At 40.8% G+C, this 23,415-nt stretch overlaps 1 protein-coding gene across 1 annotated transcript; it reads right to left on the minus strand.

Moving 5' to 3' along the window:
- Positions 1-904: 904 nt before the first annotated feature.
- RGS4 (regulator of G protein signaling 4) lies at positions 905-9,668 on the minus strand. Its single transcript, XM_020988603.2, has 5 exons — positions 9,497-9,668; positions 6,020-6,124; positions 5,039-5,100; positions 4,036-4,202; positions 905-3,681 (listed from the first exon to the last, which is right to left on the minus strand). The coding sequence occupies exons 1-5, from the start codon at positions 9,538-9,540 to the stop codon at positions 3,433-3,435; spliced, it is 627 nt and encodes a 208-aa protein (XP_020844262.1). The 5' UTR covers positions 9,541-9,668; the 3' UTR covers positions 905-3,432.
- Between the last annotated feature and the right edge of the window lie 13,747 nt (positions 9,669-23,415).

Consider the following 23,415-nt stretch of genomic DNA (forward strand, 5'->3'; position numbering starts at 1 on the left):
TGGCATGCTGTTGTTGTTCCTCCTTTGTTTTCAAAGAGGAAAAATGGCATTACAGGTGAATTAGACTTAAGTGAGGCGCTGTGGAGTGCTGAGAGCTCGGTTCCGTCACCGATGCAAAGGTCATCCACGTGTCCCAGCCCAGCACTAGTTGTCTTGACTTTTATTCTGCCACTGAACTACAATGCTTGCTTCAGCTGCCTTCGTGGCCATTGGAACAAATTGTTCTCATTCGCCCGTCGTTAGCCTTTAATCAATTGATTCTCTCTCTGTGTCTCTCTGTCTCCATCTCTTTGTCTTTCTCTGTCTCTCTTTCTCCCACATCCCTCCTCCCTTTCTCTCATATTTTCCAATGCTAAGTGTATCGGTCATCATTTGGATGATGTGCCTACCAACGCCAATAAAAGGTATAGTTGGAGGAAGAAAGGACTGCCTATGGTGAGGGCCCTTGACTTAAGGGAGGGATACCCAAAATAGCAGACCTGAAAGTTGTGCAACTGTTGAGAGAAGATCAACAAGGGGAAAAGAGTAATCTCAAACAATTTTGTGGAAATTTCTAAACACTGTACTTCTAGTATTTCTACCTGTCACTGCCCCCATCCCATCTCAACTTCACAGGGGGGAGGAGGTGCAGGTATGAAATTTCAGCTCATATTCTGGAAAATTAAGAGTAGTTATTGAAAAACCTCCAAATGAACTGTTTGGTAGAGTATTTAGACATAATTCCCCTGACCTTCGGTGGCTGCTGAAGAATGACAGGGATTCTTTTCTGCTCTCTTTTGCCAATGTTGGCATGGAATGTGATGTAAAGGTGAAAGGGTGGGTGTCTGAGTATTTGCATTCCCCTGGGTTTTCTCCTCTATAACACCATCCCCGATCATAGCTCATTGATATGTTAACAAGCAGACATTTTGTATGAAGCATTTATTCATCCTTAATAAAATATCATGTTCTCCCCCCCCCACTGGAAGCATCAGCATTGAATTATATGGTATTTGCTGCACTGCACAGAGAGGGTATCAAGGGGAATCATGCACAATTCAGAAAGAATGGTCTCTGCGTGGATCACTGGTAATCAAGCTCATTATGCCAGATGGAGACTGGAGTTGAGGGGAAAATACAAAGGAAAGCCACAATTCCAAAAATCTTACATCAAATAATTCTAATTCTGGATGATATCCTGGGTAGCCCTCAGTCTCTATCCCCCATGAAGTACAAGCTCAAGAATACACATCAAGACTACTACAATAAACCAGAGTAGTTGTGTGTTGGAGACTCTAGTCCTGGAGTCCAACATGGAGTAGGAAGGGGGGAGGGAGCAGAGCAAGGAGGATGTGAGGGACAGAGGAGAGTCCAAAGGACATCCTTCAGGAATGGGAGATCAGGAAAGAAGTGTGAATGTGACTGCCAGAGAGACTGAGGATACAACGTAAAGAACCTGTCTCTCTAATACAAAATAGTATTAGATGTACACACACACAGACACATCACAAACTTCTTCTCTTGCCATCATCTTACAGCCTGAGGGAGTAACTCAGAAGCCAAAAGTGTGCTTGTGCGTATGAAAATTTGGAAAGGATTTTTTTTAATATATGTGTTTCTATACAGATATCTGTAAATATGGTTACATATTTAAAATGGCAGCTCCAGAAGAATGAGAAGAAAATTAGTCCCCCAACCATTCAAAGGTTATTGACAAAACACCTTGCACTTAGAAAACATTACAACAAACATTATATAAAACAAAGTCATAAATAACAAAAATGAGAAGTCTTCAAGTATTCAGCCTGCCCGCAGATTCCAAACAGTAGTTGCCAACTGTGGGGATTTTCTTCTTGCCTCATGATCCAAGATCCTGCCATGTTCCTAGCAGGGCAGAGCCAGACCTTGTGTGCAGGCTACACATGGGAACGGAAAGGGTGAAAATCAAAGGTCCCAAACTCCCAAAGAGAATTCGCTCAGGGGATTTGGGATGTGCCAAACCACTTTCCCTTTCCTTCATGAAACTGAAACTTTCCCCTTCTTGAGAGGTATGACCAAACCTACGGCAATTGTATGCTAGAACTATCTGAGGGACCTTGGAGGATGAAATTAACAATTATTAATAATAATAATAATAAATAAATAAAATATATTCACAAAGCACTTTCACATATATTATCTTATTGGATTGGGTAAGTCACTCCATCCTTCCAAGCTTCACTTTCCTTGGCTATAAATTGAGGGGGCTGGGCTAAATAGAAGGGCACAAGTCCCTCCCAGCTTTAAGATTCCTTTTCTTTGAGTGTGCATTGTCACCAGAAAGAAACAAAATGTTGAGAGTACCTTGGACAGAGGTGGGGGATTTTGAATTCTGCGGTATCACTTGGATCTTATGGACTGATCACTGATCAGAATTTGGATTGGACAGAACACTGCTTTTGGTAAGTAGGTCTGCAAAGACCTGAGCTTCCTTTCTTCTTAGTCCAAATACTCCACCTCTGTCTCCAATGCCATCATTTAAGAAGCACATGAAAAAAACACCTGTGTGCTTAATAAAGCCCCGTGCAAAGAGAATGATGGACAAGTACCTTGTAGTCTGGCACCTAAAAGAAATGGGTACATAGGGCTTTGCAGGCTGAGCAGAGGAGTAGTAAAACAAAGTAAGGGGGTAAGTCTGGCCCCAACAGCCATTCATACTTTCCTTTTGCTCTGTCCAATAAGGTAAGTTGGATAGCATTTCAGTCTCCATCTTCATAGAGCTTGTTACAAATTCAGCATGCAGTTTCTTGAAGGTTTCTTTCTAAGCTTTCCTAGCAAAGGGAAAAGGGTGGCTGTGGTTTTCTCCATTCAAATTCAGGATAAAAGCACAATGATCATCTGTGACAAACACACACACACACACACACACACACACACACACACACACACACACACACACACACTGTAGTTCTGAGCACCTAGGGTCCTTTTTTTTCCCCTCTTCTTAGAGTTGTGCCTGCATATATCATATAGGTCACCCTCATACAAAATCTACAGCATAAAGCATTGACTAACAGCACACATATGTTCATATGGATACCACACAATGTAGGGCAATCAGCCCTGGATCAAAGAGCTGGACAAAAAGCTCTTAAGGCCTTGACAACGAATTTTAGAGGATCAGATGGCAACCTTAAAGGGAATATAGGGAAAGGGGACCTGGATGAGGTTCCTGCCCTGAAGAATGCCAGGACAAAAAGACATTTAAACACTGAAATCGAACATCTACAGGTGAATGAACCATTGCACATGCCTGCAGTGGCTGAGATGGCAAGTGCCGTCATGGGGACATGATGTGGACACTAGGCTACTACTTGTTTACAGCACTGATGCTTAATAATACAGATCAGTAATTTGCCTTAGTGGGTTCCAGATGAGAGTCTTGGAAGTGCCCCCCTTCCCTCCCCTTAGGGCTTAGGCACACTGAGAGACCAAAGGACAGTCTAAAGTGGGGGACTTCGCTCCTTTCTGGTTCTCCGATCCGCAGCAGGTACTGCCGGCTTGGTTGACCAAATCGAGATAGAATCGAGACTTGAGGAACCGGCGGTAGGAATCCTTCTCCATGAGGTTGAAGATTTTTTTCTGTGCTTCATCAAAGCATGTTATTGTAGGCTCCAACATGTTCCGGCTAGTCTCCTCCCGTGTACAGGAATCCAGGTTCACCTTGGGGTTAAGAGTCAAGAATTCTGTTAGGACATATGACCCTATAGGATTTATAGGGAGAGCTAATTCACATAGACACACACACACACACACACACACCCCACTACTACCACCACCACATAGAAAAATAAAGTCTTACGTGCTCAGGCCATTTGGGCAAAAGATAAGTGCGATTCAAGAAAAAGTAGGATTTGGAAGCTGGAAATAGGATTTGAATATTCTACATACTTTTGCTACCTCTGGTAACTAAAGGCACAGACCAGGCACTACAGCCTTGAGAAATTACACTCTCCCTTCCCAGAGCTCCTTCCCTCCATCAACTCTCCAAGACAGCACTGCACCATAGATACCTACCTCTTTAGTTGCCTGGACAGAGATGAATTCATTGTAGATCTTCTTGGCCTTGGGGCTGAGTTTGCTGGGTGATTTGATCTTCTTGTACTCCTCACAGCTGACCCAGAAATCAATATTTTCCTCACTGTATTCAGACTTCAGAAAAGCTTTGAAAGCAGCCAGGCCACCTGTAACAAAACAGAGGACATACTTCTGTTTGTCAAGTTGGACTCTTCCTGTGAGGTACTATGTTAAGACAAAGCTGAAGGACTAGGCTGGTGAAGGAAGCATTCCCCCAAGGTTTCTATTAGCTGGAAGCACTTAGGGCTAGGCACCTTTGCACTTGGGGCTGATACATAAGATGTTCTTCCCTCCTTGGGTAATGGGAAAAAAAGGGTCAGATACCATTGGGCTAGTGGTTGCGGGATCTTTGTCTAGTCCCTTACTAGGTCTGTCCAAGAGCTTTTTTAGGAAAAAATTCTTTGAAACTCTACCAAAAAAAAAAGTCATGAAACAGGAGAGCATTCCTGATTCACCAAGCATCATGTGATAATCTAACACACCCTTGAATCTGATGGTTTCTATTCCCTTAACATAAATGGTGAACATTTGTGTGTTGAGAAGACACCTATATTCCCTATGAGACCCACTCAGAATCAAAATTGGAAGGGATTTGAGAAGTCATTCAGTTTGACCTTCTGGAACTTATGCATATAAGTCTTTGCTGTGACAGGCCTATGGTGTAATCACTCAGCCTTTGTCTGAACACCTCCGATGAAGAGGAACTCACTGTCTCAAAAGGCATAGCATCCCTCTTCTGACAACTCTGTTAATTCTTGTTTAGATCAAGCTGAAAGGCTATTAGTGCCAGCTTCATATACAAAGGATGGTCCCCTGATTGAGGAAAATCCACGTGTTTCATGAAAGTACTCCCACTGAAGAGAGTTATTGTGAATTATCTAAATGCTAAAAGAGAATTATACTTGGTCCCTCATTATAAAGAATGGAGAGCAAACCTACTTACAGTCATGACTAATCAGATTTTCCAAGGATTCAGCCCACTTCTTGACTTCCTCATGGCTCACCCTAGAGGCAAGAGAAATGGGTTGGGGGAGAGAACAATTGAACATGATGGCTTGACATAATCTGTAAGACCTAAACCCCATCTTCAACTAGTTAAAAGCAGAGCAGGGATGTGTTTCCTACCCATTCCATCCCAATCAACAAATCCTGTTGACTCTATATCAGTAGGCCAATAATATCAGTATCCAGTTTCCCTCTTTAGACAATACTGATAAAACCTGCATTTGCTGAATCTCAAAACTTAAAAAAAAAAACTAGGACACTGGCATACTAATACAAATCCAGGGGCCAGTTGTACTAGCTTCTTAACCTTAAAACACACACACACACACACACACACACACACACACACACACACACACACAAACACAAAAAAAACAAAAAACAAACTTACATAGATGGAAAAAACTTCTAAAGATCCTGGGGTGGGCTAGATCATTTGCTCTAATTACACAAAGGATAATAGCTTATATTAGTAAAACTTCCTCGCCTTTACAAAGCCCCTTCACATGCACTAGCTTATAGGATCCTACAATTCCACTGTAAAGTAGGTCACGGAAATATTAATCCTCATTTTGTAGATCTGGAAACTGAGGGTCAGAAAAGATTAGTGATACTCAGTTACTTGACCAGCACATAGCAAAGCAAAGACGCTCAGATCCAACTTTTCTGACTCTTAGGTACAGCATGGCATAGTAGAAAAGAAGGCTCACATTATTTTCAGAATTCTGGGTTCAGAATTCTACCTCTGCCACTCGCTCCTCTTGTGATCTTAGGCAACTCATAACCTTTCTAGCCTCAGTTTCCCCATCTGTACAGTAGGAGCGTTGGTCTTATAGACCTCTGCGGTCCCTTCTATATCTCTGAAATAAAACACCCATTGTGGGACCTGCACACGGTGGTATTATTTAGGACTATTTACCTCTGAGAAGAAGATGCTTTGTCCTTCTTGCTATGGGAAGAATTTTGATCGCAGGAATCTGTCTTCTGGAGCAAGAATCCCAGGCGATGCTTCATATCCTTTGCACTGTGAAGGAGAAAATTGAAGGAAAAAAAAAGATAAAAAGATAATGATGAGAGAATTGAGAGGTCTAAACTTAGTACTGACATTTCACTCAGTGGTAAAGGTAGGAAAGGCAAGTTAGTTTATAAATACAACATAGAGGGAACAATCCGGATGTCTTGGATTCCATTTCTGTTTTTGCCTTTCCCTTTTGTGACCAGGAGGCCAGAGTCACTTCTCTTAGGGACTTTCACATGCAAGCCAGGGGTTTCAGTGCCTAACCCCTACCTGCAGTATGCAGCTACTGAGGACCACATGAGCGTAAACTGTAAAGTTTGTTTGCATTCCCTGGAAGAATAAACCTACTGCTTCCGAATACAGGAATATGATCTGGATAGTTACCATATGTATGTGTGTGTGTGTATATATATATATATATACACACACACACACACACACATATACATATATGTGTATATGTATATGTATGTATATATATGTATATGTATATATATTCATATTCATATACATATATATTTCAATAGGAAAGCAAGCAGTGACTGCAAGTATGACAAAGTAATTCTGCAGAATTGGGTCCTTCATAGTGCCACCACCTACTGGGGGCCTGGAAATCGCAGCCTGCCTCCTGGCTGCCTGCAAACGCAGACACCACACTGCAATGCTGATGAGTAGGAAAAGGCAATGCAGTTATCAGAGAGGGAGGGAGGGGAGTCACTGGATGCTTCCTGCATCTTCAACAAGGCATTCACAGCTCAGCCTTCACTACGGGTCTCTGATACCTGGTGTGGGGGGGATACTGTTAGACTCTAAGCGAGGGTGTACCGTGCCAGCAGAGCCAAGGGAGAGGAGTGGAGGCAGAGAGGGAGAAGGTATTGTTAAACTTCAAAAAAAAAAAAAAAGAGCCAGATTTCCGATCACACGTGCCTGCTAGGGCTAAAACTAGGATCACCTGTGAACAAGTCTGCCCCCTTCACTGCCCCTCCCCCCCACTTTACCTATTAATAAATACCTCAGAAAGGAAATTACAAATGTATTCAAGATTGAGAAAGAGGGAGAAGGACTGGGCTCAGGACTTAGGAAGAAGCAGCTGGGATAGTCATTAATACCGACAACCTGCTTTAATTAAAGTATATTATCTATGGCTGATGTGTAGCTAGGCTACACCTAACTCCACAAGGAGGATTTTTTTAATCATATTTCAGTTAGGTTCCCTAGCTAGCTTCCAGTTGATTGCTTTGGGTTAACAATCCATTTATATGCAGGATTATTCTCCTAGCCAGTAATTAAGCAATTCTCAAATCAAGAGAAGATGGCATTTGAGAGGCAGATAAGACCTATGGCTTAGTAGAAAGTGTGCTAAGCAGGAGGGCAGGAGATGTCTATAGGTACCAGCCCTCATTATGTTACTAAAAAGCTGTGTGACTTTAGCCAAATGTCTTCATTTCTCTGGACCTCACATTTCTTCTGCTATAAATTGAGAGGATCAATACTCTCCTGTTCAAACCAATACTCTTATCTCATCTAGGAGGCAGAGTCCAGGTCCATTTTTTTTAATGTGAAGTCCAAAGCTGTTGGAAAGTAAACCTCCCTCGCAACACTTATGTATTTGATCGCTTTGCAGAGGCTAACTGAGGCCCAGAAATGCTTAAGTGACTTGCTCTAGACTGGTGGAAAGAAGCACTGATCTATTCAAGGTTCAGTATAGACCCAGACTTTTCTGCCCCCTTTCTAAGAAGATCAGTGGTATCTTTCTGACTGTCCTTGGAAAGACAAGGGGAAGAGGCTGTCCTGGAATTGATGGCAAATTCCTTGGTAAGAATCAGAGGGATCTGGTAAACTGGAGCTGTTTCCAGTAGGAATTAAAGTTATTCTCTCTGGGAGATGACCTTGCTCTGAATTTGCTTTAAAAATAATAACTGAATTTGTTCCACTCTAAGACAACAAGCATGAAAAAAACAGATATTATTGTAACAGCAGCCATTCATTTACTTATTCAGATGCCTTATGTGATAGAGGCCCCTGGAGGCATTTCTACAATCCATTTTCTTAAGAGCTGTATACATGTCAGCAGCTGAAATTGCCTTAAAGGTTAAATAACATGGAACCATCTTTAGGATGCAATCTTCTGTGGATTCCTTTACAGAATGCCTGCAGTGTAAACCTCCTCTCAGCCACAGTGCACTCGTATGGAGCCTTTCAAAAGCTGGGAAGGAGTGAGGGAGTCGAGATTTGAAAACATTCTGTTTGTATGAAAATATAGCCTTATGCCTCAGCACACACCAGCTCTGTGCACAATATCACATCAGTTATGAAGAGTTGGGGAGTGTGACAGGTTAATAAAAGTTAACCATGAATTTCTAGCATGCATCAGCAAAATAAGCAAAATGTCTTAAAGTGAGTTTTCTTTGACAGATGAACAGTAGCAGGGAATTTAAAAACTTATAAGAGTTCAGTTGAACACATTGTGGTTAGTGACCATAAAGGCTGTAAAGATCCCTGTGTGTGCTAATTTAGTGGAGCTGGGATAGGCTCACTGCATTGGTCAGATTATTGATTGTTAATTATATCACAAGTTCTGGTAGTAAAACCAAGTGATTTCCAAAGGCACAACTCTATCCCTATGCTATTTACTCCAAATATGTGTTACAGAAAACCCAAGACACTGAGTCACCGGTCCTTTGGTGAATACTGGTTTTTAATGCCCCTTTCGGTAGAGTATTTCACTGATACAGCAAAATATAGATCCCCAAATACAGAATGATAAAATCCATGAATTGGAACAGTATAATTGAAAGAAAACCCAGAGATGATCAACTCCAAACCTTCATTTTTACAGAAGAATACATGAGACCCAGAGAAAGGCTAATTTGTTCAAGGTCAAACAGCCAGGTAGAGCACTCTTTTCACTACACTATAGTATACTTTTTATAGCAATAATGTGATATGTCATTGGAAAAAAAAACTGTCTAGCTAGAGTTGATATTCATTGCTAACATAGAAATGGATGCAATCAGAAAATCCACATACCACCACTAATTAGACGTCATTCAAAGACAATGATACAGATTTCTATGCATTCAAGACAAAAATCTAACACTTCTTCCCCAGACTTCTATGACTAGAGGACCAGTTACACAGCATATAGATATTAGAAGTAAAGGAGGAAAAAATACTCCTTAAGTCACTATTCATATCTAGTCTTTGGGAAAAGTCTAGGAAGTTGGTGTTACACTGGCTGAATGCAAATCCAGGGTATCCCCAAAGTCTGCACTTTTGAGCTCCGAACTGCAGGAAGACTTTTGGGACACCCTGCACAAGAAGTCTCAGATTAATAGAGCACATCTAGTCATAATCGATGCATAAAAACAACCTTACCTCCTCAAGCAAGTGGCTGGCAGAGCAGCGAGTCCTTTGCACATCTTGATTTCTTGTTTGTCTTCAAAATGCAGATGAGAAGCACGGCAGTAGCAGCTGTAGCTTCTGTTTGTGCCTGTTCGTCTCAGGCAGGATGCTGTCAGAATCCTCTGAGAGTCTTCCTTCTGAATCTGCCTGAGTTTCTTTTATAGTCCAATCCAGCCCAGCCAGCCAATCAGGGGGCAGCACCGAGCCACTGTTCCCCTCCCCTCTGCCTCCTCCAACCCTTGGAAGAGAAATGAGGAAGAGATAGGCTGACGCATGAACAATACCAAATGGACACACGGGGGATAAAGAAAAGACAAGAAAAAGAAAGAAAGAAGGAAAGCACATACCAGAGGAAAACTTTACCCCAATACCCAACCAGATATCTACTTCAAGATGTGTGGGCTTCCAGGAAAGAAAAAGCAAGGCTTTCTGATTTAAAAAAAAATGAGAATTTAGGGATTAAGAGCTCTGAAATGGGAATCAGTTCTAGACTTGACTCTGTCACTAGCCTTGTGACACCTGAGAAGTCATTACCCCTCTCCCAACCTGAAGTCAATTAATCATCACCTGCTGCTTTCATCTGTAAAAGGAGGGATCTGTACTAGATGGTCTCTGAGGCCTCTTCTGAGCTCTGATATTCATTCTCTGTTCGTGTTTGTGTCTGGTTTGCAGAATGAAGGAAGGCTACCTCAAGGAACGTAAGGTGTTAGCAGGAGCATGTGGGCTTATTTTGTGGCTAATTTCTATCATCTGTTCTCAGCTACCCCTATGAATAATACAGAAGCCAATCACCACTAGTTTCCAAATAAGAATCATCAGGATGCTTTTATTTCTCAGTGGAGATTTGCAAAAGTTGAGCCAACACCTGGCATATTGCAAAGGAGTGCATGGGGAAAAGGAACCTGGTAAGATGCTGATTAACCTGACAGCTTATAGAACTCATCTAGGAAAGATGGATCAGCTACACCTGTAATCAGCCTGCCAGCAAAATGTGTGCCTAGAAACCTTATAGGGCCAAAAAAACCCCAAAAATAAATACATAACACACAAAAAAGGAAATAGTCTAACAAACTCTCATTTAAATATCTATTTCAAGATGGAATAGCTGCTTGAGGACCAGAGGAGGGAGTGTGTGAACCGATATAAAAATGTGTCTTTCTTTACAACTGGGTCTGTGCCTTCTACAATTCGGAGCTTCAGCTTTGTTGTCTCAGAGGAGACGATTTGGATTTTTATCAGCCAGCATCCAGCATCAGATGAGAAATGAAAAATTCAGCCATACCAATGCACACAGATATCAGGATGTTTGCTATCATGAGTCTGAGTCATCCAGATGATTAACTAAACATTTCACATGTTAAAAGTCATTTCAATTAAATGATCATTTCAATTAAACAATCAATTGTTAATCACCTTCTGGGGGCAAGATGTGTGGTCCTGTAGGCATGATCTACGGTTCTCTTGGCAAATGTCAGAGATCAATTCAACCGAACCCTCATTTATTAAGCCCAGACTATAGGCAGCATCATGTAGTGAATAGAGAATTAACCATGGAGTCAGGAAAATGCGGGTTTGTGCTATTTCTGACACACACTGGCCGGGCGACCCTGGACAAATCATTCAGTCTCTGAGGGTTCTAGGCAGCTCTCTAAAACTGTGAGTAGCAAGGAAGGTATTGATTTGTCATATGGGAGTTCCCTATGTCAAGGAAGGCACAGGTCCAGTCCCTATATGCAAGATAGGACACAGACCATGTAATGGAAGGAATAAAGCATGCAGAAGTAACAATCCTGCAAGAGGTTGATGGGAATACAGGTGGTGTTCTGTGAGAAATCTGAGGAGGGAGACGCCATTGTAAACTGCCCAGTGAAGGAGTGGGTGACCTGGGAGGATTAGGAAAGTCTTTACAGAGGAGGGGATACCTGGATCGGCACTGCAAACAGGCCCTGGATTTCAAGAGACAGAGAATGAGGGTATAGAGGGGAGTGTCAAACACTCCCAGCTGAATGAGACCCATAACACTTCTGAGGGGGGCTCAAAAACCAGATTAAAATGTAATTGGAAAATAATGCAATAAAAAATAAAACAAAACACAGATAATGTTACATTTTAAAGCTAAGTCAGTGTGTCCAAAGGGGTCCTCATTAAAGGTTCAGTGGCTCCCATTTCTATTTGAATTTGTCCCCACTGGTCAAGAATGGAGGCAAGGGCAGAGTATTCCAGGCAAAGACATAGTCTTCAGGAGCATCCAAGAAAGGACCAGAGGCCAAAGAAACCATATTTTGTTGTACCTGGCTAGAGTCACTTGCATTTTGAAGGTGGACAGGTTGATGCTAATTACAGAGACAAGGAGACCTAAACAACAATAGCCGACCTTTCTGTAACATTTTACATCCTACAAAGGCTCTGACTGCATCTCCTTTGATCTTTAGGACGCCCCTGCATGGGTAGGATAGTTTGCTTTAGCCAACTGTGGTAGAAAGCAGTACAAGTAAGTGCCCTAAAGGCGTGGTAATAGCAATAGCGATTTGCGGTTGTCTGACACTTTCATTTATTGACGTCTCGCATTTCCCTGTGGAAGGCAAACTTTTTGTTGCCATGGTTGGTTCTTCTTTTTGCAGGGGTTATAGTGGTGCTTTAGAAATACTTGTTGGATTTGATTGGATGTCGCATACTTAACCTCCTTTGATCCTCACAACTAACTAGTGAGGTAGGCAGCGCGACTCCTGCAAGTTTTACAGATGGGAAAAAAAAAAGACTCAGGTAATGCAAATGACTTACTCTAGGTCTCTCAGCTAATTAGGCGAAAAGCCAGGATGTAAAGCCCAGTCTTTTGATTCCAACTCCAGGGTTCTTTTCACATCTCCATCCTGCAGAGATAAATATGTATATTTATATGTGTACACACACACACACACACAAAGAGCCCATTGCCAGGAGAGGAGTGAATGGTGGAATTGCCTTAGAATGTCTCAGCAGGTTGTGGATTAGATAACAAAGGTTGGCAAGAGAAAAGCTGGAGGGGCTGAGGGGTCAGAAGCAAGCTTTCTGGAAAGGCAAACTTTAAATCACCTTTACTTGGAAGCGAGCTCTTTTGCCTTTACTATCAACAGATTTGTTAATTAAATAAGCCAGATGATGGAAAAATATGGGATAAATGAATTTCATTGCATAGCCCCTATACCCTACACTATGCAATGAAATCATTTATCCTATATAAGAATATAAGGAGGGGTGGACAAGATTAAAAAAAAAATGAACCATCATTCACACAATTCCCAAGGAACAATTCAATCTGTCAATTATATGAAGTACCCAGTATGTGCAGGCACTGTGTAAAGGTATGGAGAAACAAAGGTAAAAATAAAAACAAGCCGTACCCTCAAAGGACTTAACATTCTTTGAGTACAACATTTGCCTCACAATGTCATTTCAGGGATGCACCTCAATCCACTTGACTCACTGCCCTGATGCCAAAAATTGCCCAATTAGAGCTTAATTTGTTCAAAATCTTAGCCAAAAAAGAATTTTGTCCCTTGTTTAAATAGAAATATCATGGGAAAGATGCCACTGAGAATTTTAACGTCATCTGGTCCATTGAAGAAATCAATCTTTAGCGATTTGCCCAAGGACACACACCTCGTTAGTGACAAAGCCAGGGCTAGAAACAAGCTTCTTGAACCCCACTCAGTCTAGTATTTTTCCCAGCATGGTTGGTTGCTACTTATTAAATCATGTTTGTGCTGACACAAAAATGCCTTCCCTCTCCTCTATATTAATATAGCTGCCACCCTAGTTAATTTCCTCATCCTCATTACCTCTCACCTGTACTATGGCAAATCTCCAAATTGGTTTCCTTTCTCAAGTCTCTCCACACTTCATTCCATCTACCACAGTCTGTCAAAGCGATTTTCCTAATGTGAATCCCTGACAATGTCATCCCCCTAATCAACAAAGTCTGGTGATTCCCTATTACCTCTAGGATCAAATATAAAATCCTTTGTTTACTCAAAGGTACTGGCGGCGGGATGGGGAGAAAGCATGGAGAATGGGGAAGAGCAGGAATATGGGACTGGAGATTATTAGGAAAAACAAGAAGCCGAGGATGGTTTAGTCAAAGAATACTACACTTGGAGGCAAAGACGTATAACAAAGTCCCAAGTCTGCCTTTTGTCTGAAAATAGTACTTGCCTTCTGTATAATGATGGTTGATTAGAGTAGCCTTTGATAAATCCAGTAATTCCTTATAATCTCTTCAAGTTGGTTAGAGGGCCATGGAACTAGACATGTTCCCATGTGTTGGACTTCCTCCAAGATTATTGGTGACCGACAGTTAGATGGAACAGAATTTTTTTGTTACGGTAATTACCCATGATTCAGTCTATAAGAGTGAGCAATTGGATTTCTGGATTAGAATGTGGCAAAGTGAGGGACAGTGGAAGGAATTTCTCCTGCCCCGTCCCAACCATGAGGAGTAACAGTGATTTGAAGCGGGAGCAAATGACAGTGGGAGACGTTATTTTTTGAGGCAATCTTGTTTAAATGACTTGCCCAAGGTCACACAGTCAGTAAGTGTCTGAGACCAGATTTGAACTCAGGTCCTCCTGACTCCAGAGCCAGTGCTGTATCTGCTGTACCACCTAGCCTCTGCAGAGACATATACTTATCTCCTTAAGAGGAGAGTTTGTAGACCTTGACTTCTTGACTAACTTTTTCTCTCCTGTTTTCAGAGAGTATGAATATTGAGAAAGGACATTTTTAGCCCTGGGGTTGCTTCATGGGTGACATTGGGTTTGACAGCTGAGTACCAGTTACCAAGTAGGAAATTTACTTAGCAGCATGCTTCTCAGAGACAACAGCTACCAACAGAAGCATCCTGAAGCTTTGGGGTTAGAACCACGCCAGGAGGGAGACAGGAAATCCAGACCGTGGTAGCACTGTATGTTATTTCTGTGAGTTGTTCAAATGGTGTCAGTGGGAGGTGAATAGGGAATATTTGTTCAGTATCACTGTCTTTACTTTTCAGGGGGTCTAATGACTCTAATGGGTTATGTGGATGGTTTCTGTTTCCTATATTTGTTCAAGTGCACTGAAAATCCTTTGTGTTTCATACCCTTTCTGTGGAGGAAATGAAAATCTAGCTGATATAACCTATAATATCTATATTGGAAATAAAGTACCTTTATAAGGGGAATTGGGAGCAGAGTAATGGACCTTCTTACCCATACATGGGGAAACCTTATGCTTAAACTATAAAAGTTTTGTTTTACAGTTGCCGCTGAGGTTGAGGAAGAGCAAAAGAGAGGGAAAATCCTTTCTAGACAGTTAGGGAGTACTGGACCTGGAGTCAGGAAGACCTGAGTTCAAATTCAGACTTAGTAATTGTGTGCCCCTGGACAGGTCACTCAGCCTCTGTCTGCCTCAGTTTCTTCATCAGTAAAATGGAAATAATAATTGCATCTTCCTCCCAAGGTTGTTATGAGGATGAAATAAGATGATATTTGTAAAGTGCTTAACCTTAAAGCACCATATAAGTGTGAGCTATTATTATCTAGTCAAGAGCCTTAGAAATGAACCAAGTTTGTATAAGCCCAGAGTCTTTGGGGATGGGAGGAAGAGAAAGATAAATATATAAATATATTCCATAGGGATATGTTGTAGTAATATAAATTTTCGTTATTATCCTATATTACAAGGTTGCCTAGACCAAGCCCTGATCACATGAATGGAAATTATGCATGGAAAAGATTCCAGCTAGATGGATATTTTGTACCTTTCATCCAAATCATATTCTTGCTACCTAACACTCCCCTTCAGGCTTTCACATTTCTCTTGCTGCCTGTAAGAGGAAGAGTCTTGACCTGGAAGTGGGGAAGCCTCTGTTTGAATCCTTACTTTGCCAATAATTTTCTGTAAGACATTGGGAGAATTATACAGCCTCAATCTCTCTAAATTATAGTTTCTTCATCTATAAAATAAGAGGATCAGAAAAAATAAAGATTTCATGGTACAAGGGGATTTGAAAAACCTACTAATGAGAGAGAGCCAGAGGAACTGGGTTCAAATCCTGACTCTGATATTTACTGTCTAGATGACCTTGGGACAGTGACTTAACCTCCTGGGGTCTATTTTTCCTCACCTATAAAATGAGGGGTTGGACTAGAGGATTTCTGAGGTCCCTTTCAGAGCTGAGGTTAAATATTCTATGGATTCATGAGCTGGGCTTATGGCTATCCCTTTGCCTTACGTGGGTATTTTTTTTTTCAATCATAAGTTTATATCACTAATGGGACAAGAAGTCTACGATGGGCTGGTAGTAGAATTTAAAGTGACATTTTTACCACCCTACTTATTCTTACCTTGGAAAATTTTGATAAAAGGGAAGACATGGGGATGGGGACTCAGTAGTTTCTTGATAGGGTGTATGATATGCAGCCAGGTCCCAATTAATGTGAACAATGAATCCTGTTCAGTGATTGCATGTATTCCAATTCATATTATTCAAAGTTGTAAGTATATAAAATGTGTAATTGGTTCTAGGTCTAGTGGAAATATACCGTGTGACTTCCAAAAATGTGACCATTATAGGGGATTCGTTATTTGGACTATCAGAATCTAGCTGTAGTATACTTATATTTATACACTGTAAATTTTAGTTCACTATATTTGGGGGCAACTAGGTGGTGCAGTGGATAGAAAACTGGGCCTGGAGTCAGGAAGTTCTGAGTTCAAACACAGGGTCAGACACTTACTAGCTGTATAACCCTAGGCAAATCAGTTCCTCAGTTTCTTATCTGTAAAATAGGAACATAGTGGAGAAGGAAATGCCAAACCACTCCAGTATCTTTGTCAAGAAAAGTCCATGAATTATGTCTGTGGACTATGAAAAGTCAGGCATAATTGAACAATCAAACAATAACAATATTTGAGGGGTGGAATTGGAATAGGAAACAAGCATTTATTAATCATCTATTACACATCAGGCACTCTGCTAAGCGTTTACAAATATCTCATTCAATCCTCACAACAACCTTGGGAGGTAAGTGCTATTATTACTATCCCCACTTAACAGCTGAGGAAACTGAGGCAGGCAGAGGTTAAGTGATTTGACTAGAGCCACATGGCTAGTGAGTATCTGAGGCCACATTTGCACTTGTATTTTCCTGACTCCAAAGAGCTCTTTCTACTGGGCCACCGGCTGCCTCTCTGGAAGTCAAAAGATATGGGTTAGAATCTTGGATCTATCACATACTAGTCATGGGACCTTAGGCAAGGTACTTTAACTCTCTGTATTTGTTTACTCGTCTATAAAATGGAGACAATAACTTGTACCTCTGACAGAGCTGTTGCAAGGGGGAAAATAATTAAATGAATGTAAAAAACACTTTTAGATAATTATTTTAGAAGTGGCATATTGTTAATAGCTTTGAGTAATAATAGTGGCACATCATTATTATTGGTCTCTGACTCACTCAGGGCTCCAAATTATGTGTTTGATCAGTATAAGAAGATTTTGACATTTGTGCAAAAAAAAAAAGGTTAGAGACCATACACTTCAATGGCCCTCATTTTTCGGAGGGGAAAACTGAGTCCCAGAGAAGTGAAGTGTTTTGTCTAAGATTACACAGGTAGTAGGGACAATTGGAACTTCAGCCCACATTACTTAGCAGTTCATGTACTTCAACCCTCCTCATTTTACAAAGGAGGAAACTTAGTCTCAGAGAAGTGAAATGACGTGTCTAAAGTTATATAGGTAGTGAGCACAACTAGAATACAAATTCAATTTAATTCAATAACTATTTATGAAGCTTCTACTCCTTAGTCACTGTTGCTAGGGTACTGGGACATAAAGATAAATATGAAACAGTCCCTGACCTCAAGCAGCTTACATTTGTAAGATACTATTTGTACACAAGAGAAGAGGGAGAGATCATTAATAACCTCCTGTAGGAGGAGACACTTGACCGAGTCTTGAAGGGACCTAGGCATTCCAAGTAGTGGAAAACAAGAGAGGTCTCTGAAGATGCATTACTGAATTAATGGGGATGGGTGCTCCAGTAGAGCAGGCCATATAGAGACCTCCCGGGTGAGGTCCTCTATTTCACCAGCCCCGCCCTGTTAGAAGAAGCAAAGGGAAACCTTGCTGAGGTGAGATTAAAAATAACAAAATACAAGGGAATGAAGTAATTGAAATGGGGCATTTACTATCCAGTGAACCTAGATCAAAATGGTCTCCTGTCCTTGGGGAAGAAAGAGTTTAAGACTAAGCATCAAACAGTAGTAGCCTTCACGTGCCTCAGATTCCAGCTTCCTCCTAGCTGGTCCAAGTTATCATGTACAATAGCAGGTTGAACATTGTAGATTTTGTCACTGACTCAGTTGATCTGTAAGAAAAGTAAGTCAATGAACGCAGTTTGATGAGGGATGTCCTAAGATGGTGTGGTGCTTTCCCAGTATTTCTGGCTTTTGGGGAAATGTTTTCTATCCTTGGTGCTGAAAATGCAGGTTTGTGGCTTCCTGTTGCTTGTACCCCTAACCTTTGGGCTCAGGAAATGTGTCTTGCAATTGAGTGATGCATTACTCATTTTCCCTGGAGGGGCTTCACCTCTTGGAATTAAGCTGAAGTGAGATAATTGTTGCATGGTTATTTTTCCATGAAAGCAGGAAAAAAATAAGAACAACCCAAGTACTCCTAGCTCAGCAGACATAATCTCTATTCTACAGAATCCCGTCCAAGAGGAGGGAAAAGAATGCATGGTACTGTAACAGCGAAGAAAAAAAAAGGTAAAGCAGGAGGTAATTTGATATAGTGAAGGGTGGGCAGACTCGGTCTGACATCAATAGCCTTTAATTCAAATCCTGGCTGTTGGACACAATAGTTGTTATGTAAGACAAACTGATGCCTGAATTTCCTCTTTTTGTAGAATGGGGCTAATCCTCTGATGATTGTAAGGGAAGGGCTTTGTAAAAAAGGGAGTCAGGAAGAATGAATGGTGCTTGGATGAAAGATTCAAAGGCTGCCAGAGTGTGTTATTAGATTCCTGATCATTCGTGGGTACCCAATACTTTTACATATGCTATTGCTTTTCATCCTCAGAATAACCTCAGGAGTTGGCACAAGTATTTTCATCCCCATTTTATAGCTAAGAGTCAGAGATTAAGTGACTCCTATGTGGAGATCCACTAGTTAGTAAATGGCAGAGCTATGCTTCAAGCAAATTCACATGACTTCAAGTCTAGCTGCCTGTGTTTGTGATCCTACCTCCCACAGTAATGAACCACATATAGGTAACACATTATATGTGTTGTCTCATTTAATCCTCTTGCGGGTTGAGGTGTGCAGATATTGTTATTCCAATTTCACAGATGAAAAAAACTGAGGCTCCAAGACATCTAGCAACTTGGACAAGTCTCTTCTAAGGGGTTACACTCATAACTCATTGTTTAGACTTGAATCCAGTCCTCCTTGCATGACTCCAGTGCTATTTGGCTCAACCATTTTGCCTCTGCATAACCACATTTACTTTCTTAGAAAGATGGCCAAAGATGACATCTGGTCCTTAAGGACTCTAGCCAAATTCTGGAAATGGGTAGAGGTTAGGAGAAGCCTATGTAATGTGATTTGTGAAGTTCCCAAAAATCTCCCCTGCGTAAACATATCTTTTGCTTTTGTGTCTAAAACTCTACCATTATACATTTATTTGGAGTAAGGTAGGAATTCGTTTGTCACATTATTTAGGAAGTAGAGTATTATAACTATATATGATACAGAATGCTAAATAAGTGATTATAGAGAAAAGTGTGTTATATTAGAAGTCCAGCAAGACATGGGTTCAAATCCCACCTTTGATGCTTACCAGCTGGATGATATGGCCAAATCACTTCCTCTGAATCTTAGTTTTCTGATCTGTAAAATGGAAACACAGGGCTGTTCTGAAGATTAAATTAAATGATGTACCTAAAGCAGTTGGTGAACCTTAAAGTACAATAAAGTGAGAAGCTGCATGGAAGAGTGGCTACTAGGCTGGCTTTGGTTTGAGGAGAACCTGGGTTCAAGTCTTGACTCTTAGACATAGTAAAAGTGCAACTATGGAGCAGTCCCTTAATATAACATGCCCCTAGGCAACTCTCTAAAGATTCTAATTTAAGAATAATTGGCTGGTTTATGTCTGCAGAGGAATTTGGCATGTGGGGAATGTCCTACACCCATGAAATCACAGAGATGGACAGTTCCTCTCCCTTCCCCCAAATAATGTTGTATAAATGATAGCTATTTTTATAGTGCCATATCAAGATCCAAAAAGAATATCAGGGAATTATTTATTAATTTATCAGGATCCAATTAGATAATACACGGAAGGAATACTTTGCAAGCTTAAAAGTGCTATGCAAACGTTAGCTATGATTATGATTATATTTGTACTGAAAGAAATTCCCATTCTGGTGTTTTTGTTGTTGACTTAGCTGCTCTTGCTATGGGGAAAGCTACTTATGCCACTTCCTTATATGGCTTTGGGAAATACCTACCAGGTGACGAGTGGAGTCAGTGAAACTCTTACCACATTTGGGCAAATGACTTTTCCCATTCCAACCTTGAACTGAATGTCCAGGAGGACATAAGTCTAAAATGGAAGCAAGAAATCTACAAATCTCCCACAGTTGGGTTCTGCTCCTGCCAATCAATGAATAGAAGTTCTTAGGTATAAGCCCCATTTGCTAATGGAAACTATGGTTTGCTAGTACAGTGGATAGAGTGACTGGCCAGGAAATCAGCAAGACTCATCTCCCTGAGGTCAAATCTGGCCTCAGAAACTTACTAGCTTTGTGACCCTGGGCAAGTCACTTAACCCTATTTGCCTCAGTTTCCTCATCTGTAAAATGAGCAAGAGGAGGAAATGGCAAACCACTCCAGTATCTTTGCCAAGAAAACTCTAAATGGGACCACAAAGAGTCTGACATGATAGGAAACAGCTGTGGTTTAAACTATTATTAAGCATTTTTCTTAACTGGTAAGGTGGGAATGAATGAATTATTTAAAAACCATTTATTAAGTACTGATTTTGTGCACAGCACTGTGCTAAGCTCTAGGAACAGAAATGGAAAAGTGAGAGTATTTCAGTGCTCAGAGCTCATATTCAAATGGGAGAGAAAACACATAGAGAAGATTTCTGCTACAAATCATGCAGAAATGTATCATGGCACTTGGGATGCGGTAGCAAAACAGATGCTAACACAGCTTCCTTAAAGTCATTTCCATTGACCAAACAATCTTTTTTTGATGGTGAACCATTTGATAGGGCCAAGGACTTCGATGGTGAGAACTTTCTTTCTGGGTCTCTAGTAGTTTTGGCTGTAGCAGTTTCCAGGTTGTATCTTAAGGAAGGAACATATTATAATCAATATTTCCATAAAATAGGTTTTGTGCAAATTAAAAAAAAACCCTGCAACATAACTCTGTAGGTAGAAGTGAATTTAAAGGGTCGTCAAAGGAAGAGGCTACCTGGCAATGTGTTTCAGGGTCTCACGTGTAAATAACTTAAGCAATTCTCTCACCTTTTACCCTTTCCTGCATATATCTTTCATAAAAAAAAACACCTTCCCTTGATATCAAAGGGAAAGATGGCCCCTACTAAAGAGTCATTCATTCATTCATTCAATTAATATATCTTACACATTTGTTCGTATAAGTAAAACCTCCATTAAAGTCCTCCACTGATGACTCATTGTTGCATGGATATAGCCCTAAGTTCTCAAAAGCTATAGAGTACACGTTTTTTGAAGTCCTAATCATGAGGCAGCGAGGTGGCTCAGTGGATAGGGTGCTGGGCTTAAAGTTGATAAAACTCATCTTCCTGTGTTCAAACTTGGCCTCAGATTCCTACTAGCAATGTGACCCTGGGCAAGTAACTTCCCCCATTTGTCTCAGTTTCCTCACCTGTAAAATGAGCTGGAGAAAGAAATGGCAAACTATTATAGTATCTCTGCCAAGAAAATACCAAATTGGGTCATGAAGAGTCAGACATGACTGAAAAAATACTTAACAACAAAATCATCTGAAAAGATTTTGGATCTGGATTCAATGATATATTGAGTAACTGTTATCTGGGGACCAATCTATCTAAGTTCAGAAAGGGTCATTACTAGAAGGCTGAGCACCAGGTGATAGCTTTGGTTTTCATTTTTTTGGGGGGGCCCTTTATCTATTGTAAATGTCATGTATAGCAGGCTCCTCTGACTTTGAACTCAACAGTATTCGACCTCTGCACAGAGATCAGGGTCAACCAAACCTTGCACCCACATTTCCTGAATGCTAAGCTGGGGAGTTTTATTTATTATGCATTGTGCCTAGGGAAGAAGAGCTTACCTCTTGATACTTTTATTTAGCTACAAAAAGCAGTCATGTTGCACATCTGTGCAATAGCCTTTAGAACATTAAACATAGGGGCAGTTAGGTGATGCAGTGGATAGAACACTGGCATCAGGAGGACTCAAGTTCAAATCCTGCCTCAGGCACTCAGTAGCTTTATAACCCTGGGCAAGTCACTTAACCCTGATTGCCTCTAAAAAAAAAAAGAAAGAAAGAAAGAAAAGAACATTAAATATAAAAAAATAACAGGAAAACATCTTGTCCTTGGATTGTTTCTACCTAAACTTTATCAAAAAGAGGAGAATAATATTACTAACTTATTAATAATAAAATATCTTTCTAACCTTTGTAAACCAGAGATCCCCAAATGAAAAGTGTAGACCCCCTAAATATCCTTGAAAATTCAATAAATACACTTTACCAGAACTGAAGTGTTATCACAGATAAAACCATTCCTCAACAATCTTTTGAGATGAAATAGAATGACTTTTTAAGGTGATGTTGCCAGACCGAATGTTCATAATCTCCAAAAGAGTAGGGCATAGTGGAAAGACTTCAGGATTTGGAGCCAGAAGACCTGGATTATAATTCTAGCTCTGCAACTTTTAGCCTGTGTGATGTTGGGCAATTCATTTTACTGCTCTAGGTCTCCCCTACTTCATCTTTAAAATGAGGAATTGGACTTAATGGCCTCTAAGGTTCCATCCAGCTCTAAGACTTTGATGATAAACTATGAAAGTCATGTGGGAACAGGACAAAATATATATCATATCCATCACCCTGCTGCTACTTGAGTAGTCCTGATGGTGGTTTCAGAGAGCCTTCAGAGTCTGACCTAACATCCCAATCCTTTATTCAGTTACAGAAAGGAGACTTTTTTTCACCTACACAAATAGTCCATGGAAGATTAAGTGTGAAGGAATCTGAAATAGGAAAGATTATAAACATGAGAGAATAATGGTAACATAGTGACCAGTCCTAGGATCATTTCTATCTGAGCTCTATGGAAAAGATGAGAGGAATGAGTCGATTATGACACGATGATATATCATATCTTTGATATGTGACGATGATATTGCTGATCCACCATCACTAGGACATATGCTTTGAGTGTTTGTAAGGGAGGGATGATAGATTTGCCCTGGGCCAACCACATTTCCTCTCATCCTCAAGGGCTCACATATGTCACCTGCCAGGCTAGGAGGGCACAAGCTGGGGCCAGAGAGCAGAGAATAACCAAGAAAACCAACAAAAAGGGGCATCAGTTCAGGACTTTCCAACTACCTTGGCTGCCCTCCATGATGAGAATACAGCTGAAGGAAGAAAGAGTCATTAAAGTCTATCGCTGTTTAAGACCAGCTCCACCAATATGCCAGCGCAGAAAGGATAAAGGACACACATCTTACACAGCCAAAAATAGAAACCCAGAAAGCGATAGCCTCTGTTGTTGTCCAAGACCATAGTCCTTGCTGCTGCCAGTGGGAACATAGCAACAAGCATAATGTGAAAAAAAAATAAACCTTCA

This window comes from Phascolarctos cinereus, unplaced genomic scaffold (assembly GCF_003287225.1).
Source record: "Phascolarctos cinereus isolate Bilbo 61053 unplaced genomic scaffold, phaCin_HiC Scaffold_5;HRSCAF=322, whole genome shotgun sequence".
In the NCBI taxonomy this organism is placed as follows: Eukaryota; Metazoa; Chordata; class Mammalia; order Diprotodontia; family Phascolarctidae; genus Phascolarctos; species Phascolarctos cinereus.